Here is a 20,117-nt window from a genome sequence, read left to right as displayed (position 1 = left end):
CTTACTGATACTAAGGTCTTTCATAAGTTTTCCCCGGGGCCAGTTTAATACCGGGTTTCGGTACCCATCCCTAGTTAGGATAGGACAATATTTGGCTGAGAAAAGTTGTTCTTAGAAATGAATATTACTAATCAAAAAAGAAGTCTTGATATATTTACAGAAGGAAATTTACAAAATATATTCACTGAACAAGATCTTTACTTAATAATTTTCACCCATACAATGTATTTTTGGCTATTGCTACAAATATACCCCAGCGACTTCAGACTGGTTTTGTGCTCCAGGGTCACATATATAAACCCTCTCTTTCTCTATATGGCATCAACCTAATACTGCCCATTAAAAATGATGAAATTTCATGCTATCGCCTTACTTGAGACACTCATGTTTTTATATATCATGTTCTATATTTTATATATAGTAGTTAAAATACTGTTTTTAATGATCCTTATTTCTTAAAAAAGTTTCAATGTAGTTAATATTTTGTTGGTAAATTATTGTAACAACTTTATCGAAAGCCAAGCTTCATTGTAGCTCAGTCTAAAAAACACTGTCAATACCACTCTCTGATGTCATCCCTCAAAATCATCTTCCCATTTACATCTGTGTGCAGTTCAATAACCCTCACAGCAGATCTATTGTTAAATACACTGCTGGTGGTGTAAATGAGCAGCGGTGGCTGGGAATCGATTGGCAAGCCCTTAATGAGGTGTGAAAAGTAATGTACGACTGCATTACAGGACAGGTGAGGGAAGGGGACGTGATTTAATCGGCCGCCGCTTTTGGGATTGAGGTCCTGTCAAGGTTTTTATTCCCCAGTGTCCACAGTCGATGAATCACAAGCGTGTGCTGTCACATACACACTGCCAATTTATGACTTTTGTGAAGATGAGGGACTTGCTGAAAAACTTGACTTATGAAGGGTATCGTCCAGGGTGGGCGGTATGATAGCGGTATAGACTGCAGGATGATAATAAAGTTTTTGTCATGCACTGGTTATATTGGTGGATATATCTGTGCAACTTTGATTAAGCAGGACTGCTTTACATCATAATTTACAAGTGAGAGTGATAGTAATGCGAAAATACGGAGTGGGACGTGAGCAAAACAAGCTAAGACGAAGAAGAATGAGCTTTGAAAGGATGAGTGTGATATGTTTTACTGTTCATAACGAGAAGTCATTTTTTCACTAATCCCAAACATTTTTTTTTCTTATTACTATTTTGTAAATATTTATTTGGATGAAATAACTATTTAAAACATAAAATACAAAATGATAACTTTTTGGGATTACTTGCTATATATATATATATATATATATATATATAAATAAATTTTTTTTTTATCAAATAATTGCTTATATGAATAAAATAAATAGTTAGTTCTTTTTGGATTTTTTGTTTATACATTATTTTGATAATTACTAACAAAAAGTAAAAAAAAAATAAAAAAAATAATCTAATCTAATAATCTTGGATTATTTGTTGTAGATAATTATTTTGATAATTAATAATAAAAAATAAAATTATTTTAATAACAAAAATAAAAAATTATTAAACAATAACAACTTTTGTAATTATTAAATAAATAATTATTTGTTATAAACAATGTTTGACAAAATAATGACTTGTATTAAACACTTAAAGGCCATGTTGCAGGTTAACCACCACTTTCGATTAATGGGTACATAAATCACTCAAGATATGTATATCATTTTTAAAATGTCTCAAAAATAGTCTTAAAGACCTATTTTTTAAGTTTTTGGTATTAACGGTTTTTTTATGCAACTCGGCGATGACGTCACGTTGGGGAGAAGTCGAGGAAAGGTAGCCTCGGTCTAGTATCAGAACTAACGTTATAGCGACTGACTGGGATGAGGAAGAGGTGGCAAGAGCCAACATGTATGATGACCTGCAGCTGTGTAATTTCGAACCTGCCAGACGTGAGAGGGCAAATGAGGAATTGCCAAGAACTGATGTACGTCAAAGCTTATTAAATGCATGGTCCGAGGAGAATGAGTGGAGAGTTGGTGAAGTGTCCTGGTGAGTTGCTATCGTTTAGCATCGCAGCAATGAGCACTGGAGCTAGTCTACGAGCAGCAGTGCACAATAACGACACACAGACACACACATATATATATATTATTATTATTATTTTTTTTTTTACTGTCATTGAGTAGCACCGAGTGATAAATCTACGTTTTCTTTATAGCTAGTGGCAGTGATCATGACGTTAGTTCAGATAAGTACCGGTAACCTTTGTCATAGTGTCGTAGAACTGGTAAACTTTGTCTTTGTCATCTAGAAATACAAGGCATCATGTTTGCTATATGGACGTTTCTAAGCATTTATCTCTTCCTCCGGTGAAAATGTTGTTGCAAACGTAGCCGCGTGTGTGTCGCTGTGATTGGCAGGTGCTTGTGTGGGCGGCGCTGTCCCATGGAAACTGCGCTGAAAAGCTTGTGCTGTAGGGAAGTGAGTGCGTTTGGGTCGCTGTTGGTCGATATCTCTCTATCTGTCTGTCTGTTTATCTATCTATATATGTAGTCTATCTATCTATATATATCTATGTATTTATCTATTTATCTATAATCTGCGCTATCTGAATACTCTCGTCTACTACTCGTCTCTCTCTAGTCACTCTCAATGCTCTCAAGGCGTGCTTTGGTAAATTCTCTCCCCAACGTGACGTGATGCAATGCATTATGGGGGAAAGGAGACCGCTGTAAGATAGTACCTACTTTTTCGTATTATATTCCGTTTTGTGATACCCAACAACATAAAATACAGTGGATAACAGTTTAAATGTGTATTACCATCAAGCAAATTGCACAAATTCGTAAAAAAATTTACCCTGCAACACGGCCTTTAAGTATTTAAGTCACTGAATTGACAATTTTTTATTATTTTTTACCACATACTCATATGTTATATAAACTATGTTTTTGTTCAGTTTTCAACAATAATAAATCATATATTGTGTTACATACTGTTACAGTGATATGAAGTTTTTGGTCTTAACGCACAACCCTAGCCTTAGCACGGACACACACACACACACACACACACGTTTGTTTTGTGAAAAGTGGGTTCATCCCATAGGCGTAATGGTTTTTATACTGTACAAACTGTATATTCTATGGCCCTTCACCAACCCTACACCGAACCGAAACCCTCACAGGAAACTTTGTGCATTCTTACTTGATAAATTGTATGATTTATACGCGTTTTGAAAAATGGGGACATGGGTTATGTCCTCATAAGTCACCCTCTCCTTGTAATACCTGTGTCATACCCATGTCATTATACAGAGTTGTGTTATGATATGTCACACACACACACACACACACACACACACACACACACACACACACACACAGGCTGAATCTGATGGCTTTGCCTTTAACTGGAATATTACGATGTTCAGCAGACCGTGATCACGAGCTCTTATCTCTCAAGATTAGATTACTGTACTTTGAGATGATGTACCTAAATCAAAGCGTCGCAGTCCTCATAAAAGCCTTCTTTCTAGATTGTACAGCAGATATTTCTTTGAAACGTTACGTCCATTCTCTCTGTAAAGCATTACACAACACTTCCCATCTCACGCTGAACATCATATAACACTATACGAAATCGATCCTCAACTATTATATTTATCACTACACTTAAGCAAGAATATGACGCTGGGAGGAACACTCTTCCATTAACAGCCACAAACTAATCGCATTTGCAGATGTACAGACGCATTGCTCCGGTGGTCTGAGGAAGGGGAGGATGAGAGGGGGAGAGGATGAGCGAGGCACAGGACGGACGGACAGACAGACAGAAAGAGAGAGAGCGGCAGTGTGTCTTTGGGTCAGGCGTACCGATGGCTAGCTGTGGAAGCGTGCAGCCCAGCCGCTCAGCGATTGCCTGCAGCTCTTTCAGCTTCGCCTGCTGGCGTCGGCCCTCCTCGCTCAAGATCTTGTCCTTCAACCACTGGTAGCCCTGTTAACAACACAGCACACCTGCTCAAAAACAGGTGCCCACGCCTACAGCAGTGCACTCACACACACACACACACACACACACACACACACACACAGACAGCAGCACCTGTGTGGGCGAGGGCCTGTTTTTAAACACGTGACTCTGTCCACCCGAAAGCTCAAATGAGCAGAGATGAACTCGCTCAGAGAACTTTAGGGGGTAAAGAGACCTTATACACACACTCACAAACAAGATCAGTTTGAAATGACTTCTGAGAAAGTTGTTTTTTAAATAAAAACGTACTATAAATGATTTCATGGTATATATAAAACATTTTAAAAAATTGGACAGTAACAACTTATTCAGTTGATAAAAATAAAAAATGGTAACACTTAAGAATAATGGTCCATTAATGTTAACTATTTTAGTTAACATGATCTAAGCAAGAACAATCCTTCTGCAGCATTTATTAACCTTAGTTGATGTTAATTTACTAATGCATTATTCAAATCAAAAGCTATGCTTTTTAACATTAGTTAATGCACTGTGAATTAGCATGAACTAACAATGAATAACTGTTTTTTCATTAACTAACATTAACAAAGATGAATAAATACAGTAATAAATGTATTGTTCATGTTAATTAATGAATTTACTAACATTAACTAATGGACCATTATTCTAAAGTGTTACCTAAATCTATTAGTTTAAAGTCACTATGAAACACGTTTGCAACTCAATGAATTTGGGAATATGCAATATTTCCATGTGAAACCAGTGAATAATATTTAATATGCATTTAAATATATAAATAAATATACATAATTGAAATTAACAGCTTCTCCATGTACCTCAATCTTATTTTTGTATCTTACTGAATTACTATTAACCAGAAAAAAATTACTGTAAAAATGACAATATGATGCATTATTTACAATAATAGCTTAAAAAGACTGCTGTTGTTATTGCTAAATAAAACTATTAAAAATTGTTTACTTTAACTTAACCCTTGTGGGTTGTTGGGGACGTTTTCGTCCACTAGGGGGTAAAGTTGAGTCTTATTTTGGCCACAACTTTCTCTGTGTTTGAGCTAATGGAATGATTTTTGGTGACAAATCTTATTTTGACCCATATTTTGGGAAAATGCTTTGAAATTTTTTTAAAACTCAACGGTACACTGTGGGCAAATTCACTACCCTTTCGGGATGTTCGTGGATGAAAACATCCACTAAATTAAACTGCTGTAAAAATGTATCAGATATTTTTTGCATAAATCTATTAAATCAACCTCAGTCCTGATCAAAACTACCAAATTAAAAAAAAAAATTCTAAGATTTTAACTTTTTAATTACCAAGTTCATAAATGATGTCACTGATTTGGGAAAAAAAACACACAAAATTACATATTTTCAATATAAAAAGTGATTGTGGACTGGATTTTTTTTTACCTTTTATCACAGTCTTGGGCATGTCAAAGATTAGTAACAAGATTGGCTTTGATGCATTGTTAGTTTTTGTGCAGCATTAGATTTAAATTTTTTCTCCCTAATTAGTTGTTGGTGGCTGTTTTTGCCCCATTGACTTCCATTATAACGACATTTTTTGATTGCAAAGCCATGACACCATGTAATCATGCATTCTTGATTGTTTGTGGTTTTCACTTTTGGGAAGAGGTAAAAAAATGTATTTTTACAGTTGATCACTAGGTGGGACCATTAACCCTTTAGATAGGCCTGTGCAAAAAAAGGCATAGTTTCTGGCTTGTATGGAGTTATATGGAGTATAATAGCAAATTATAGTGTGTGTGTGTGTGTGTGATAGAGAGAGAGAGAGAAAGAGAGGGTGTGAGAGAGACCTTTGTGCACTTACCTTGATGTACAGTATTTGAAAAAATCAAAATATGCACCTCATGCTCTCAGAACTACATGGAGTAAACAATAAAAAATAAGTGTGTTTATGCACCTGCTTCCTTTTGATGGTGAAAAGTACAGATGGCCTATAAGTGAAATGCTCCTCTTTTCTTGATGGTAAAGCCAGTTTAAAACCTTAAAATCCTGTAAAAAAATCTACTTCGCATCAAATTTATGAACATAATGTATTATGAACCAAAATGCAATACCAACTTCAAATAAGCTGCAGCTCGCTGGAGGGGTCACGCTACATAATAATATCTAAAACTTTGGTACAAGTCAAGCCCTTTCTTGTGTTGCTTGCTGCTCTTCTCACCATTAAATATCCAGCACGATGGCATGCAAGTGTTTAAATCCACGTACTTTGCTTTGTTTAGTCTATTCACTTGTTAAGTCTGACATCACGTAGCAGCGCTTCCGTGTCCAAACACTCTATCAGTTACCACGAGAAAACAACAAAAGGTGCTAATATAAACTCACAATGTGATAGAATACTAGCGAAAAAGTTCTAATATTAACCTTTAACTCCATACCAAAGTACCAGATAGCCAGACAATGAAAATATAAATATAAAAAAAATATCTAAAAATTATTTGTGTTTGGGACGCTGTGAGCACGGAGACTGTAGTGTATATCGTAAGTTTGAAAGCATTTAACTTAAATTATCAATATGAATAAACAGTGCTCATAAACGGCTGCTGAGGTCATATTCTCAAGTGAAGCGAGTTGAGGCCTGGACCCGGAAACAGCGCTTCTTACGTCATCACTTAACAACCGAATACTTTCACCACCATTAAAAGGCAGCAGGTGCATAAATACACTTTTGTTTACTCCATGTAGTTCTAAGAGCTGAGGTGTACATTGTGATTTTCTGAAATACATTAAGGTAAGTGCGCAAAGGTCTCTCTCACACACACACACTCTCTCTCTCTTTCTCTCTCACACACACACACACACACACACACACACACACACACACTCAATATAATATGCTGTTATACTCCATATAGCTTCATATACAAGTCAGAAACTAAGCTTTTTTTGCACATGCCTATCTAAATGGTTAATGGTCCCACCAAGTGATCAACTGTAAAAATAACAAATGTTACCTCTTCCCAACAGGGAAAACCACCAACAATCAAGAATGCATGATTACATGGTGTCATGGCTTTGCAATCAAAAAATGTCGTTATAATGGAAGTCAATGGGGCAAAAACAGCCACCAACAACTAATTAGGGAGAAAAAAATTAAATCTAATGTTGCACAAAAACTAAAAATGCATCAAAGCCAATGTTGCTACTAAACTTTGACATGCCCAAGACTGTTATAAAAAGTAAAAAAAAAATCCAGCCACAATTACTTTTATATTGAAAATAAGTCATTTTGTGTGTTTTTTTTCCCCAAATTAGTGACATCATTTATGAACTTGGCAATTAAAGAGTTAAATTCTTGGATTTTTTTAAAAACATTTGGTAGTTTTGATCAGGACTGAGGTTGATTAACAGATTTATGCAAAAAAAATTGAAAAAAAAAAAAATGAATCTGATACATTTTTACAGCAGTTTAATTGAGTGGATGTTTTCATCCCGAACAACTCGAAAGGGTAGTGAATTTGAACAATCCACAAGTGTTAAGTAAAGTGAAATATAAATCTATATATATAAAAAACTTATCTTGGCAACAAACTGAAATATACATGTTTAAGTTAAACTACTAAAATTATTAAAATTATGACGTAAAACAGACAAATAAAAATGATATTTAAAAAAGAGACAAAAATCACAAAATTACTAAAACGAAAATTAAAACTAAAGATATAAAAATAAAAGCTAATTACAATTAATAAATGCTATAATTATTTTTAAATAATAATAAAATAACAGACTATATAGATACTTGGCTATTAGTTAAACGATTCATTAATCTACAGTCTACCTAGACTAAGAAGTGACATCACATAAAAAGTAAAGTTATTTCATAGGTGAAGCAAATTATTAATAATGAAAAAGTTAAGTAAATGTCAGAATAGAGTCAATTTTGTCTTCATGTTGACTTTAAAGTAAAAACTTATTATAAGATAATTTGTCCTGAACAGCAATAGCGTGTTTGTGTGTGTGCTAGACCAGGATAAACAATCCAGCTTCAGGTCCTTCATTAGTAAATATTAATAAACAGTGGAAAAGGACCAGTGTGGTCTAGTGATCTAAACACTCAAGGGTCTCTGAATCCAGCGGACCCATCACTGTTCAGACCACCAGCACGGTTCTGTTATAATCCAGAGTCAATTCACATATACGTTACACAGAGGTAACAAGACATCAGGAATGAGTGTGACACAAGACTACAGGAGGAAGATGATCGGTCACAAAAACACCAATGAGCCAAAAAACATGCCACTACGCCAACATACAGCTGGAGAAACGGGTGCTTTTACAGTGCACTTGTGTGTGTGGTTTAGTGTGCATGAAAGAGATAACAAAACAAGTGCCAATCCTCCTCAGAGTTACCACAGAAACTCAATCACATAATGAAATAAATGATGAAGATCAGGCGTGTGGATTCATGCCATCAACAACACAACACATGGACACGATCACATTAGAACACCAAAACAGTCACATAACTAACTAATGTTTCCAGGGGACCCGGAAGAGGAGGAGACGGAGAGACTCATGGGAAGTGTAGTACCTTCAGTGAGGCGCGTGAGTATGGCGGCACACCGCTGTCGTATTTCCCTGAGATTATCCCACAGGCCAGAGGGGACCATGTCATCGCACCCACACCTGAGAAGACAGGTCAAAGCCGGTTGAAAAGAGGCGTCCGGTCACTGTTTCTGCAGGCTTGACTGACAGCAGCATCACTCACCAATCTTATGGAAGAGCTCAGGAAGCTGCACCTCCACTTTCTCCCTCTGGAACATGTGGTATTCCGACTGTTCGCAGATGGGAGGGATCTGGTTGAACTGTCGGGCCACAGAATACGCTTCCTACAAAACACCAGCAAAATCATAAGGTCAGTGTTATGTGTGAACGCAGCGCTGCTCAACCCAAAACTGAACTTAAAAAGGTAAAAATAAAATAATAAAAAATAGAATTCTCTTGCTCTTTTGTAATGAAATGTGTGACAAAACTCAACAATCCCTTTTCAGTCCACACGGACCATTTACTGAAGCTAAACTGCAAAATTTTTTTGGAAATTAATGAAATGGTGAAAAAAAAACAAAAAAAAACAATTCACAAATGTCTTTGATCTAAATTAGAGAACAACCTAAAATTTTCTCTAAATTTCAAGCTAACAGCTTAGACCAGTTTGAAGTTTTCCTAGGAGTAGAAGGGCTATTTGTTTCACCAATTAATTGTATTCTGAAGCAAAGTATAAAAAGCTCAAATTAGATATTTGAAAAAGAACTGTGATCAAAACACTTTTCTAAGTTATTGGTGTTAATCTGGTACCTGGTGCAAATTTCCTTAATTATATGACAAACCCTATTTTGTCTGATTTAATAAACAAAATTCCCCTACATTACACTACACTTGAATTTTCCCATTTCTCCTGCCAAATCCTCACTTCTCTTTTTATTTTTTAAAAAATTCAAATTTTTTATTTAGAATGTGTTATTCACCACTACAGTGTTTCTATAGTAGAGATCTGCCAATTTTTTGAAAATCTGGTAAATGGTGGAACATTTTCAGTTAAGGCAATCCCTGCTAAGAACCAATTATGGGGCGCCGGTACAGAAAAGTGAATTCTGTACAGCATGTTACTCCTCAGTGAGCATAACCAGACAAATGAGTTGTGAATGACGAGGCGTCACTGAACACAAACAACAGATCGTCTTTAAACATTCTGTCACTGTGAAACAGTTCGTCTGACTCGGTGCGTTTTAGGTGTCCGATCTGCCCAGTTTTTAAGGTTAGACGGTCTCACTGACAGCACCTATTTAAACAAGCATCTTTAGATTCATCAAGTCTTCTTGAAGGCCTCTTCAGAAACAAAAGCAGCCGGTGCTGATGCTGATTACAGGGATGTGAACATCTCAAAGTTTAGGAGACTGTGACTCACCATGATTTCCATCGGACTCCAGCGTGATGTTCCCCAGTACATCGCCATTCCCTGATTGATCACATGGGTCATCGCCCGCACCGTCTCTGTCAATCAGACCACAGATTTTCAGTGATTTACCGCACCATACATCATGTCACGATGCCATTAGAATGTGTCAGTATGGGCGAATGTGAAATATTAACGAGAAAAAGAAAAACAAGCTAGATTTTTGCAAGGGAGGGGAGTTTAAATGATAAATCGCTTCTAGATCGAGCTGGAGAATTTTAATCAATATATATAAGACAAAATAAACAACTCGTGCTTCGGGTCAATATGAATCTCAGCTCAAGGAAAACAATGCTTCAAATGAGGGCTGGGAAAGATCCATCCTCAATAACCAACATCAGCCGTGTTAAAACACCAGTCTTCTGAGCTAGAGAGTCATTGACTGCTCCCGCTTGACTATATGAGATCTGTCTAAAAACACACGAGAGAAACAGACTATTGAAGTGTCTTTAATGACAAGAACAGCAGATGTCTACAGACCCCCGAGCTGTTTGTGTTTCAACCATTGAACTGTGTGAACTTTCTAAAGGGCAGCTAGGCTAAAAAAAAGGAGATTAAATAACATCTCTGCCTCATTTCTTAAAGAGCAGCCAACCTTTCACCCGAAAACACTGCTTGAGACTTAATTCAGGTTAGTGACTTACAAAAGGCCAACTGGGCTTTAGGAATTAATTATATCTGGTGCACTAACAGGGTGGTATGAGTTACACTAAAGTTGAATACTTCAAGGTTTAGAGCAAATGTACCTTCCATGGGTGTGTTGGGGTCTGGTCTGTTTGCAAACACCACGTCCACATATTCTAACTGCAATCTCTCCAGTGACGCCTTCAAACCTACAGAAGAGTAACACAAATCAATTCAGCACACAATTAAACCAGTTCAGTTAACTACTGCTCTATAATGTGTATTTCTGAGGTCCACTCACCTTCTATAATGTGTTTTCTTGACAGTCCTCTCTCGGTCTCTGCTCTAGAAAACAGCAGGTTAGGCAATTATCATTTACGCCAACTTTAGCAAACTATATTGCAAATACATTAGTTGATTTAATACTAGAATCAAGGCCATAATATTTTATTCAATTTAAAATATAAAACTATTTCAAAGACTTCAGTGAAAATTCACCAGAACTAACATAAGTGAAACTTGTAGCTCCTGAACATTAAAGCCTCAGAAGTATTATTTTTATCATGCCATTATTCATTTTATAAAAAAAAAAAATCAATATACATACTTTCCACCCCAAAATATTTTGGTTGTAATGACTAAACTGGAGCGTCTGCAAAAACAAAAAAAACAAAGGTAAATACGTTTTAATTAGGTCACACTTTTTGAATGGCTTTAAAAAAGTTATTAAGAAGTTGCAAATAATTACAACAGAATAATAGCTTGCGGTAACCATTTAAATTTCAAAGGAATGCATGTACACACATACGCATACACATTTATTTAGCGGTCTAAATGAGGACATAGTACTTTTTTTTTCTTTTTTTATCTTTATGGTACACAATAATCTCATTCAAGTTTATGTGATAAACGAGTTAGATCAAGCGATCTACGTTGCACTGTATGTATTATATATGTTTTAAAAAATGTATATGTACACAATATTAAGAATATCCTTTCTCAAAGGAAAGATCAATCAGATTTACTGTAGCTCACTTCCTTTCACAAACTATAAGTGAGCCCACACACAGACACAGAGGACAGAAATAAGCTATGTCTCTGCAGAGGTGAGGGGTTGTGTGCCCTGATGTTGATGCACACTGACTAGCAGGATGACTAAGCAGCACGCTATCACACACACACACACACACACACAAATGTGAAGATCCTTTCCCGCAGAGAGCTCGGTTCCTCTTCATCTCATTATGCAGAAACAGTGAGAGCCCATCCTTCTTTCAATTAAAAAATCTTAACAAAAGGGCTTCTATTAACCATGAACTTCCTTTAGCTCATGTTACGTTACACACACATATATCAGGACATCAGATGCGCCACAAACACACCCATGCAACCCTTTCATAATTCAACATCTAGATGGGACATCTACAGGCCTTTAATAATTTATATTTCTGTCTGTCTGCGGTTGCGATGACACTGAGGCACTGGGCCACGTTATCAGCACAAGATAAGAGACGGGTGAAGGAAATGAAAAGCTGGATGCCGTTAATGAACATACCTCCATCCTTTCTTCTTTATGATGTTGCCCAGCACCATTTCCGCCCTGCAACAGAAAACCAGATGGTTATCGGACTAATCCTTCATTTTATTGACATATACAGCCAACAGAACTGAAGGGACATTTCAAACTTCTGTAAATCACCTCTTTCAAGAAAGCAATATGACACAAAACGTCAATTAAAAAGCACTCTTCAATGCCACCTGTAGACTCTATTGAGGCTTTAGGTATTTTCATATTCTGGAGGTTTCCTAACCAGGCAATAAACAATATAAACTATGTCAGCAAAGAAATATTAGCTTTTTGCCTCATTGGTGAGTGCCTGTGTAGCCCCACCCACAGTGAAATCATATTGGTCCAAATTCTTGATGCAAACGGCTGTTTATTAACCATCCAATATGCTTCATTTGGCTTTGCCACGTCATTCAGTGTGGACAGACAAGCTATTTGAAAGATGCTACAATGCTCTCTGTGAACCTTATACAGCATATACTGTCGATCACAAAACAAATGACAAGAGTTTCCTAAAAACATCAAGTGTGGCAGGCTTTATACAATTTCTGGGTGCTCCATTACTTTTGGTTGCTTTGTAACATATGCAATGGACAACTGTAACTGAAATCTACAGACACAGACATTAAAAACTTTATCTTGGGTGTTAAAGTGAAAAGGAAGCAGTCAGTCAAGTTTACATTAGTAAACTGATCCCCACTTTAATAAAAAACATGTAACAAATATGATTATTGGAGGATTATTTTGGAGTATGAGTGTCGCTATCTTGCAGTACCACAGCGTGTGACATCACGTGTTGGTTTGTGCCGTTGGCCAGTGAAGTAATATAAGCATTTCTTTACTTCTTGAACACACAAATGTTTTTTTTTTGTTTGTTTTCACCATAATTTGAATGAATATCCAACATCAAATGGTCTACATCACTAAGTTTTGACCGTGGTATCTCATACATTGTTTTTATAACGCGAGGCACAATGTGATGTAAACAAACAACGCTTCATTCAATATTGTTCATGTGACATCTTTATGTTATGTCAGTCCTTTCAGACATATTTGCATTACACTGGCTCGTTCACCAGTAGTGGTCACAGTTAGCTTACATGCTGAAGCAGCTATCTGAACAATCATGCTAGTGCAGCTTCCTCAAGAATGTTTAGCATTCTTGTGTGCTTTGAGTCTTGTCAGTTTAAAAATTAAAGTGTTTTAAGCCATTCAAGCGTGAGACAGTGCTAAAGAGATTTCAATGCGGTACTTTTAGTAATAGATCACTTCTATGCATACCCACACAAAAGCCACAGCTCGGACAGCATGCAAGGACCAGTTGAGTTCTCTTTCGCATCTTCTTGAGCAAATGCATACAAAATTATGTTAGAATGGCTGCTTTGACAAGTATTCATGTAAACACGTGTAGTTTTTCACCCCAAACCAGCAGGTACACAACTTCTTCCACCCGTAACAGTATTAATGCTCAGTCCCCTCACTGCATCGGCTCAAATGCAAAAGCAATTGCAATTATTATGGGCTCAACAGTCCTTTCAAGATTGTCTTCCTACATTTTAAAAACACTTGTGTGTTCAAAAATTAATGAAATGCTTATATTACTTCAGTGGCCAACGAAGCAAACAAACCCTCATGACGTCACACACTGTGATATTGCAAGATGGTTACATTAATTGTGTTTGTTACTGTTTTTAAGTGGGAATCAGTTAACTAAATAATGTTACCTTGACTGACTGCTTCACTTACACTTTAAAAGCATATTTAACTCCCTGAAAAATGTGCCTTCTTTTCATATGCAGATGAGTGTCAGTAACAGCCTGGAGACTAAAAGGCTCTCTGGCAGACATTAGTGGTGCTGAGGAAGCAAATTGGGCCCAATGAGGAAACAGTCGGGCTGTGATTGCCCCGGTGAGTGAGATTCTCCCCCAGGCCGCTAACTAGTAAATTCAATGAACCACAGCGCTTTAATTCAATCGACGCTCCCAGACGCTACAAATCCCATCCACTGCTTTACTATAAGTCTCTATAAAAATCCTTCTGCAATCTTGTTTTATTCCTAATGTGGCATGTTATGGCCAGACAGAGAATGTTAATTGACTATTTGACCCTAAAATGAAAATCACCCTTATTCTGCGCCTCCATTTCAGTGCTACTCTTTTCCATTTAGAATATACAGTGTAAAAACCATTACACCTATGGAGATAACCTGTAAACAACATGTGTTTGTTTGTGTGTCCTTAATGTATTTGTAAACATTTTAAGGGACAGTGAATATGAATGCAATTTATGCTCAAAGGTTGGTTTAATGCACTTAATGACATTTTCCCATTTTCTGTAACCTAATCGAAAGTGAAGACTATTCACTCCTTATTACCAATTAACAATTCCTTTACTGTGAGCTAATTAAACAATAATAATCCTATTAATTACAGCGATAATGAACGAAAAACTATTTGAATAGTCTATTATGATCATATTACCCCAATTTTACAGTCTCTGCACTGGCTACCTATTAAGTTCCATATCAGTTACAAATTATCATTACTTACCTATAAGGCCCTAAATGGTTTATCTCCTGCGTACCCAACTAGTTTTCTACCACGTTACAATCCATCACGCTCCCTAAGGTCACAAAATGCTGGACTTTTGGTAGTTCCTAGGATAGCAAAGTCCACTAAAGGAGGTAGAGCTTTTTCACATTTGGCTCCCAAACTCTGGAATAGCCTTCCTGATAATGTTCGGGGTTCAGACACACTCTCTCTGTTTAAATCTAGATTAAAAACGCATCTCTTTCGCCAAGCATTCGAATAATGTATCTTAAATTGTGAGTGTAGTTGCATCTGATCAAATGCACATTCTTATTCTTTATCTTTGGTTAAACTAATTAATTTTACTTTGTTGGAACAGCAGCTATGCTAATGATGTCTCTATTTGTTTCTATGTTTGCCACAAGCTCCAGTCTGGATCCAGAACACCTGAGAAGAGATGATGCTGACCATCAGAGGACCCCAGATGATGCTAGCCCTGAATCAACAAACAGAACTAACAAATATTGCTACAAGTGTGACTGCATCATATAATAATTGCTGTCAGTAATGTTCATCATCTGGCTGACTATGTCTTGTATTAATTTTTCTGAAAAATCCTGTCATATGCGCACCAACTGACAGTCACCACAGATACTACTAAATATTGTAGAAACGTAATTTTCTGCTTTGTAATGACTTATTTAAAATAAAATATTTATATTTATATAAAATAAACTTGAATTGAATTATTAATGTATTAACTACAGTTATACACTATAAATAAACTATAAACTAATATTTTGATAATGATGTTAATTTAGTACTTTATTATTGTATGCTATACTTGTAAGTATTACCTATAATAGAATAATATTTAAATAACACTGCCAACAGGTTAACAAACACCTCCATTTAATTCTTAAGCTTTTACATAAGCAACTTATGGAAGAAAAGGTCCAAATGTAAATATCAGATATGAATTTTTTCTAATTGCACACAAGGGATGATTTAAATTCAGCTGGTCATGACAGTCAAAAAAAACCCAACCGAGCCCCAAGATTGAGGCGCACTGTAAATAATCCATCTGATATTTGTAGCAATGTGCATAATACAAATTATTTTATTATAAAATACATTAAACATTTGATCACAGAATGCTGCAACTGAGCAATCAGAATCAAGTATTCCAGAGAGTTGTGTAATAAAGTCTAATAAAGACAAACTAAGCAATCTATCAAAAAGATGGATGAACATCTTTAATCTTGATTGATTCGATGTTTTAAAATGATCCATACTTTACATGAAAACAGAGAGCTGTTGAACGGTAGCCGTTGTGCTTTGATTTGACTTTGCAGAGCGGTTGATTGATCCGCATCAATTTACACTGCACTTTCTTAAAAAGTCCCAACTTCAAAGGAGGTTCCCCGAGACGGCAGAAAGCGGCTCATCTTCATGAGGATATTTTTATGGAACAGAGACGGAGAACAGACACAGAAGGCGTGAGGGGGTGGCTAAGCCTGTGTTTTTGTTTGCTTATGTGCGAGAGAGATTGAGACAGAGAGAGAGGTGACAAAAGCTGATGTGTGCACACATGTATGTATTTGCAGGTGTAAGCATTTTGGCGCTGTATTTATGCAGGGGTGTTTGTCCTGTTATGGCCTGTGGGTTTAACGCACTGCACTAACCACAGCTGTGTGGTAGATGCTGCCAGAGCCGTGTTTATTCCAATTGGATAAATAAAACAGGTCTTCCCACACCTCTTACCCCGTCAGCACCGCCGACGTTCAGTGATGCTTGTGCCCAGCTCATGACAGAGCACATTACCCACCGCTATCCTCATCTAATTTGCACAGTTAATTTATGAAACATCATGTGTCAGGTAACTTTCCTTATACAGAGGAAGGAATATGTGCTTTTAATATAGATTCTTAGCACCGCAGGGAATAACATCTGATATTTTCCGATCTACAAGCGCGTTACAGTCAGGATACAAATCTGTCAAACTGGAAGTATGTCTTGGCAAAAGAATCCAAAAATAACACTGGTTTAGTGTCAAATGAAAGAAAAAAACATCAGATGGTTATCTAGGATTGGAAGTCACCAAAAATAAAACTATGAAAACCGAATTACTCTGCACTTACATTTTTTCTTTATAAAAATAAAAAATAATATATTATATATATATATATATACAAACACACACACACACACACACATATACACACACGATTTATAATATGATATATTATTATAAATACTTTTTATTTATTAGTTTTATTAAAAAAGAAATATATTAAGTAAAAAAGTTAAAAATACATTATCTAAGCAATGTTTTTCTATCAGTTATATATATGTATATAAAATACTATATACATTTATAATATATAATTATAAAAGGAAATATAATGAGATATTAGGGAAAAGTGTTTTAACTTCCAAAAACGAGACTGAAATAGCAAGTTTTGTGTATATGACGGGTAGAGCCCATACATTTTACACATAATAGAAAAGAAAAGAAAAACAAAGTGTAAGATTTAGACATTTTATAATCTTATTTTTGTGCAACTACATCTCTTAATTATTTTCTAATTCTCTACCCCCATACAGTGTGACACTTATGGTTTAGGTCATGTAATTGTATTCGTTGTCAAAGCAGGATAATACAACTGATTACTGTGCTTGATCTTGCTCACAGCTGATGATTCTCGCTTGTATGAAACATTGAGTTTTAAGATCCAACGAGAAGAAATAGTATGACAAGATCAACACAAACTCCCAAGACATGGACGGGGAACACCGTTTCCAGCAATGCCCCGAGTCGGCTGCCACAGAAATGTTCATTCACCATTGAAATGACCCCTAGTTTTAAAGAAAACTTGAGGAAAGTTAATTAAAAAAATAAATAAATAAATAAAAAAGAGAGCTTGTAAACCTGACAACTAGATCTTACATTTTCTGAAACGTTTATTCAAATCACTTACCCTAAATATAAGCAAACTTATATTTAAAAGCCACTTACATTTAAAATAAAACCATACAAAAGTGGCTGCAAATGTTATGTAAGCTTCTTTAAATATTGCATTACTTAACTAATTCTCCAGATAAACAGAAGGAAGATATTTCAGCACATGGTCATTTGTCGGGGTGGGCTGTGTGTTCATTTTGATGCACTCACTTTCCTGCAGCGTAGACCTCTGCTGTGTCGAACAGATTGATCCCGTTCTCATACGCCAGAGTCATCAGCTGCTCTGCAATCTTTCAGAGGGATGGAAGAGAGAGCAGGGCATCCAGCATTCAAGGTGCGCCACTCTTTTCAATGATTAACCACTGTATTCCGCCCTGTGATACTCAATAAGTCATCTTTAATCTGTTTAGGTACATTTACAGTGTACGCTGGCAATGAAAACTACTGTTCTAGCAGACAAGAATTATGTCTATCAATGCAGTTTATGAATAGTTCATTTCAAAGCAACATAAAGCATTTAGCAAAACACTGTCGTTTAAAATTATATACATTAAAGCGGATGAATTTTTAAATCTGTGTGAATGGTGATTCATGGAAGAATGCGATGTAATCATGTTTATTTTTCTGTGAATTTAAGAGTTTACTTTTCAAAAAAAAAAAATGTTTGCGTTATATTTAGATATTTATTTATTTATTTAGGGGTATACGGGTAGATTAAAGTAAATTGAAGACAAAAAATTTAGTTGTATTTAGATATTTATTTAACGATATAAGAGTAATTTAAGATTTGTAATGGTTCTATCAGTCTTGAATAAAAAAAATATTGCAATTTAATTTAAGACAAAAATGTGTTATATTGAGATATATATATATTTATACATAATTTAAGACATGTAAAGGTTTTATCAGTCTTACATAATAATAAATAAATAAATACTTGAAAAGTAAACAAGACAAAAATGTGTATTGAGATATTTTTTAAGGTTATAAGGGTAATTTTCAGATTTTTAAGGATTTTATTAGTCTTAAAAAATAAACAATTGGAAAAAAAAACATTTTAAGGATCTGCAGACCCACTGTTTAAGGATTAATTCACAGAAAAAAAGAAAATGTTTTCATTATTTATCCACCATCATGTTCTAAAGCAGTATTAAGTGCTTCTTCTATGACGTTTAATTTAAAAACATTCAAATGTGTTGCAATGCAGTCGTGAAATGAATTATGTTTGGCATCACTGGCATCAAACTGTCGTGAGTTGTTGTGTTTGAATGCCTCCAAGCATAAATGAGATCTGATTTTCACTGAAAGATACATGTCAATCTGACTTCAGAAGATTTGGAATATAGTGCTTATAGACTACTTTGGTGACACTTATGGAAAATATAAATACCATTGTGTTCCATGGAAGAAATAAAACTACTATTGTTTACAGTTTGGAAAGCCATGCTTGTGAGTACATGATGACAGGGTGAAGTATTCCTGTAAGTATATGCATGAGAATATAAAAGCAGCCATCAGGACGGGTCAGTGTTGACAGTCATCATACCTCATCTGTGATCTGTCCTCCAAACGTCACCCATGTTCCTGTAAAGAGATTTAGAATCAGTCCCTGCTTTACACAAGATAAACAAGCTCTAAATGATTATTAGCCATCCACCAATGACACTAAAGAGTAAAGCCTTTAAGATGAAGCTACAGATAACATTGATAATCTTTAATGCCCAGCTCGAGAGAACAGAACAACACTGGCAGGACTTTCTGCTGTCTGCCACTACTGTTTGAAGAAAAATCATCTTGTGAGAAAACAAAAAAGAATAAAAAAGTTAGTGTTGTTGGTTGCAGGTTTCCTTATCTACTTCACAAAAGGCCGTAAACGTACCTAATCCAAGACATGAGACTCTCAGGCCCGACTTCCCCAAGTTTCTGGAAAAAAGGAAATAAAGACAATGATTAATAGGTTTTTCTCTGCCTTCTTTATCACTTTGTTCTCTCTAGAACTCAAGTCCATCACAATACTAAATCATATTGTCAGCTTTGACTAGTGAGCTGCCTGTAAAACAGGATTTTAAGGGAAAAAAGGCATCTTATAAGATATCTTCTTTTGGTCCAAATCTAAGCGAGCACAGCACATATGTTTCACCGAGAAGGCAATATCAAAAAGTACTGTGATGAGCATAGTGGCAATATATAAATTATCAAAAATATAAAAACATTTAAATATTTATATTATAAATTATTTACAAAGTATTATAATTAAATACATTATGAAAAGTAAATATTCAAATAATAATAATAAAAAATTAATACATTTATATTTAATTATATTAACAAAAATAGTTGCTATAGACCGCCACATATGTTTTTACAGTTTAAAAAGAAACGATCTAAACTGGTGTCCCATATCTGCCCGTAGTTCATCAACACAGCTGTGCAATATAAGA

General features: G+C 35.5%; 1 protein-coding gene across 3 annotated transcripts in view; it reads right to left on the bottom strand.

Moving 5' to 3' along the window:
• LOC132119696 (voltage-gated potassium channel subunit beta-2) overlaps positions 1-20,117 on the bottom strand; it is a 113,146-nt gene that overhangs the window by 3,993 nt on the left and 89,036 nt on the right. For all 3 annotated transcript variants that reach the window (XM_059529882.1, XM_059529883.1, XM_059529881.1), the window contains 11 exons: positions 19,556-19,599; positions 19,223-19,260; positions 17,887-17,966; positions 12,172-12,216; positions 11,224-11,268; positions 10,918-10,961; positions 10,739-10,825; positions 9,945-10,030; positions 8,748-8,868; positions 8,571-8,665; positions 3,869-3,989 (listed from right to left, as the gene is read on the bottom strand). In XM_059529882.1, the coding sequence (XP_059385865.1) occupies positions 3,869-3,989; positions 8,571-8,665; positions 8,748-8,868; positions 9,945-10,030; positions 10,739-10,825; positions 10,918-10,961; positions 11,224-11,268; positions 12,172-12,216; positions 17,887-17,966; positions 19,223-19,260; positions 19,556-19,599 (806 nt within the window). The remainder of the gene's footprint in view (positions 1-3,868; positions 3,990-8,570; positions 8,666-8,747; positions 8,869-9,944; positions 10,031-10,738; positions 10,826-10,917; positions 10,962-11,223; positions 11,269-12,171; positions 12,217-17,886; positions 17,967-19,222; positions 19,261-19,555; positions 19,600-20,117) is intronic.

Source organism: Carassius carassius, chromosome 38, assembly GCF_963082965.1.
Source record: "Carassius carassius chromosome 38, fCarCar2.1, whole genome shotgun sequence".
Lineage (NCBI taxonomy): Eukaryota > Metazoa > Chordata > Actinopteri > Cypriniformes > Cyprinidae > Carassius > Carassius carassius.
This window is presented reverse-complemented; position numbering and strand designations above follow the sequence as displayed.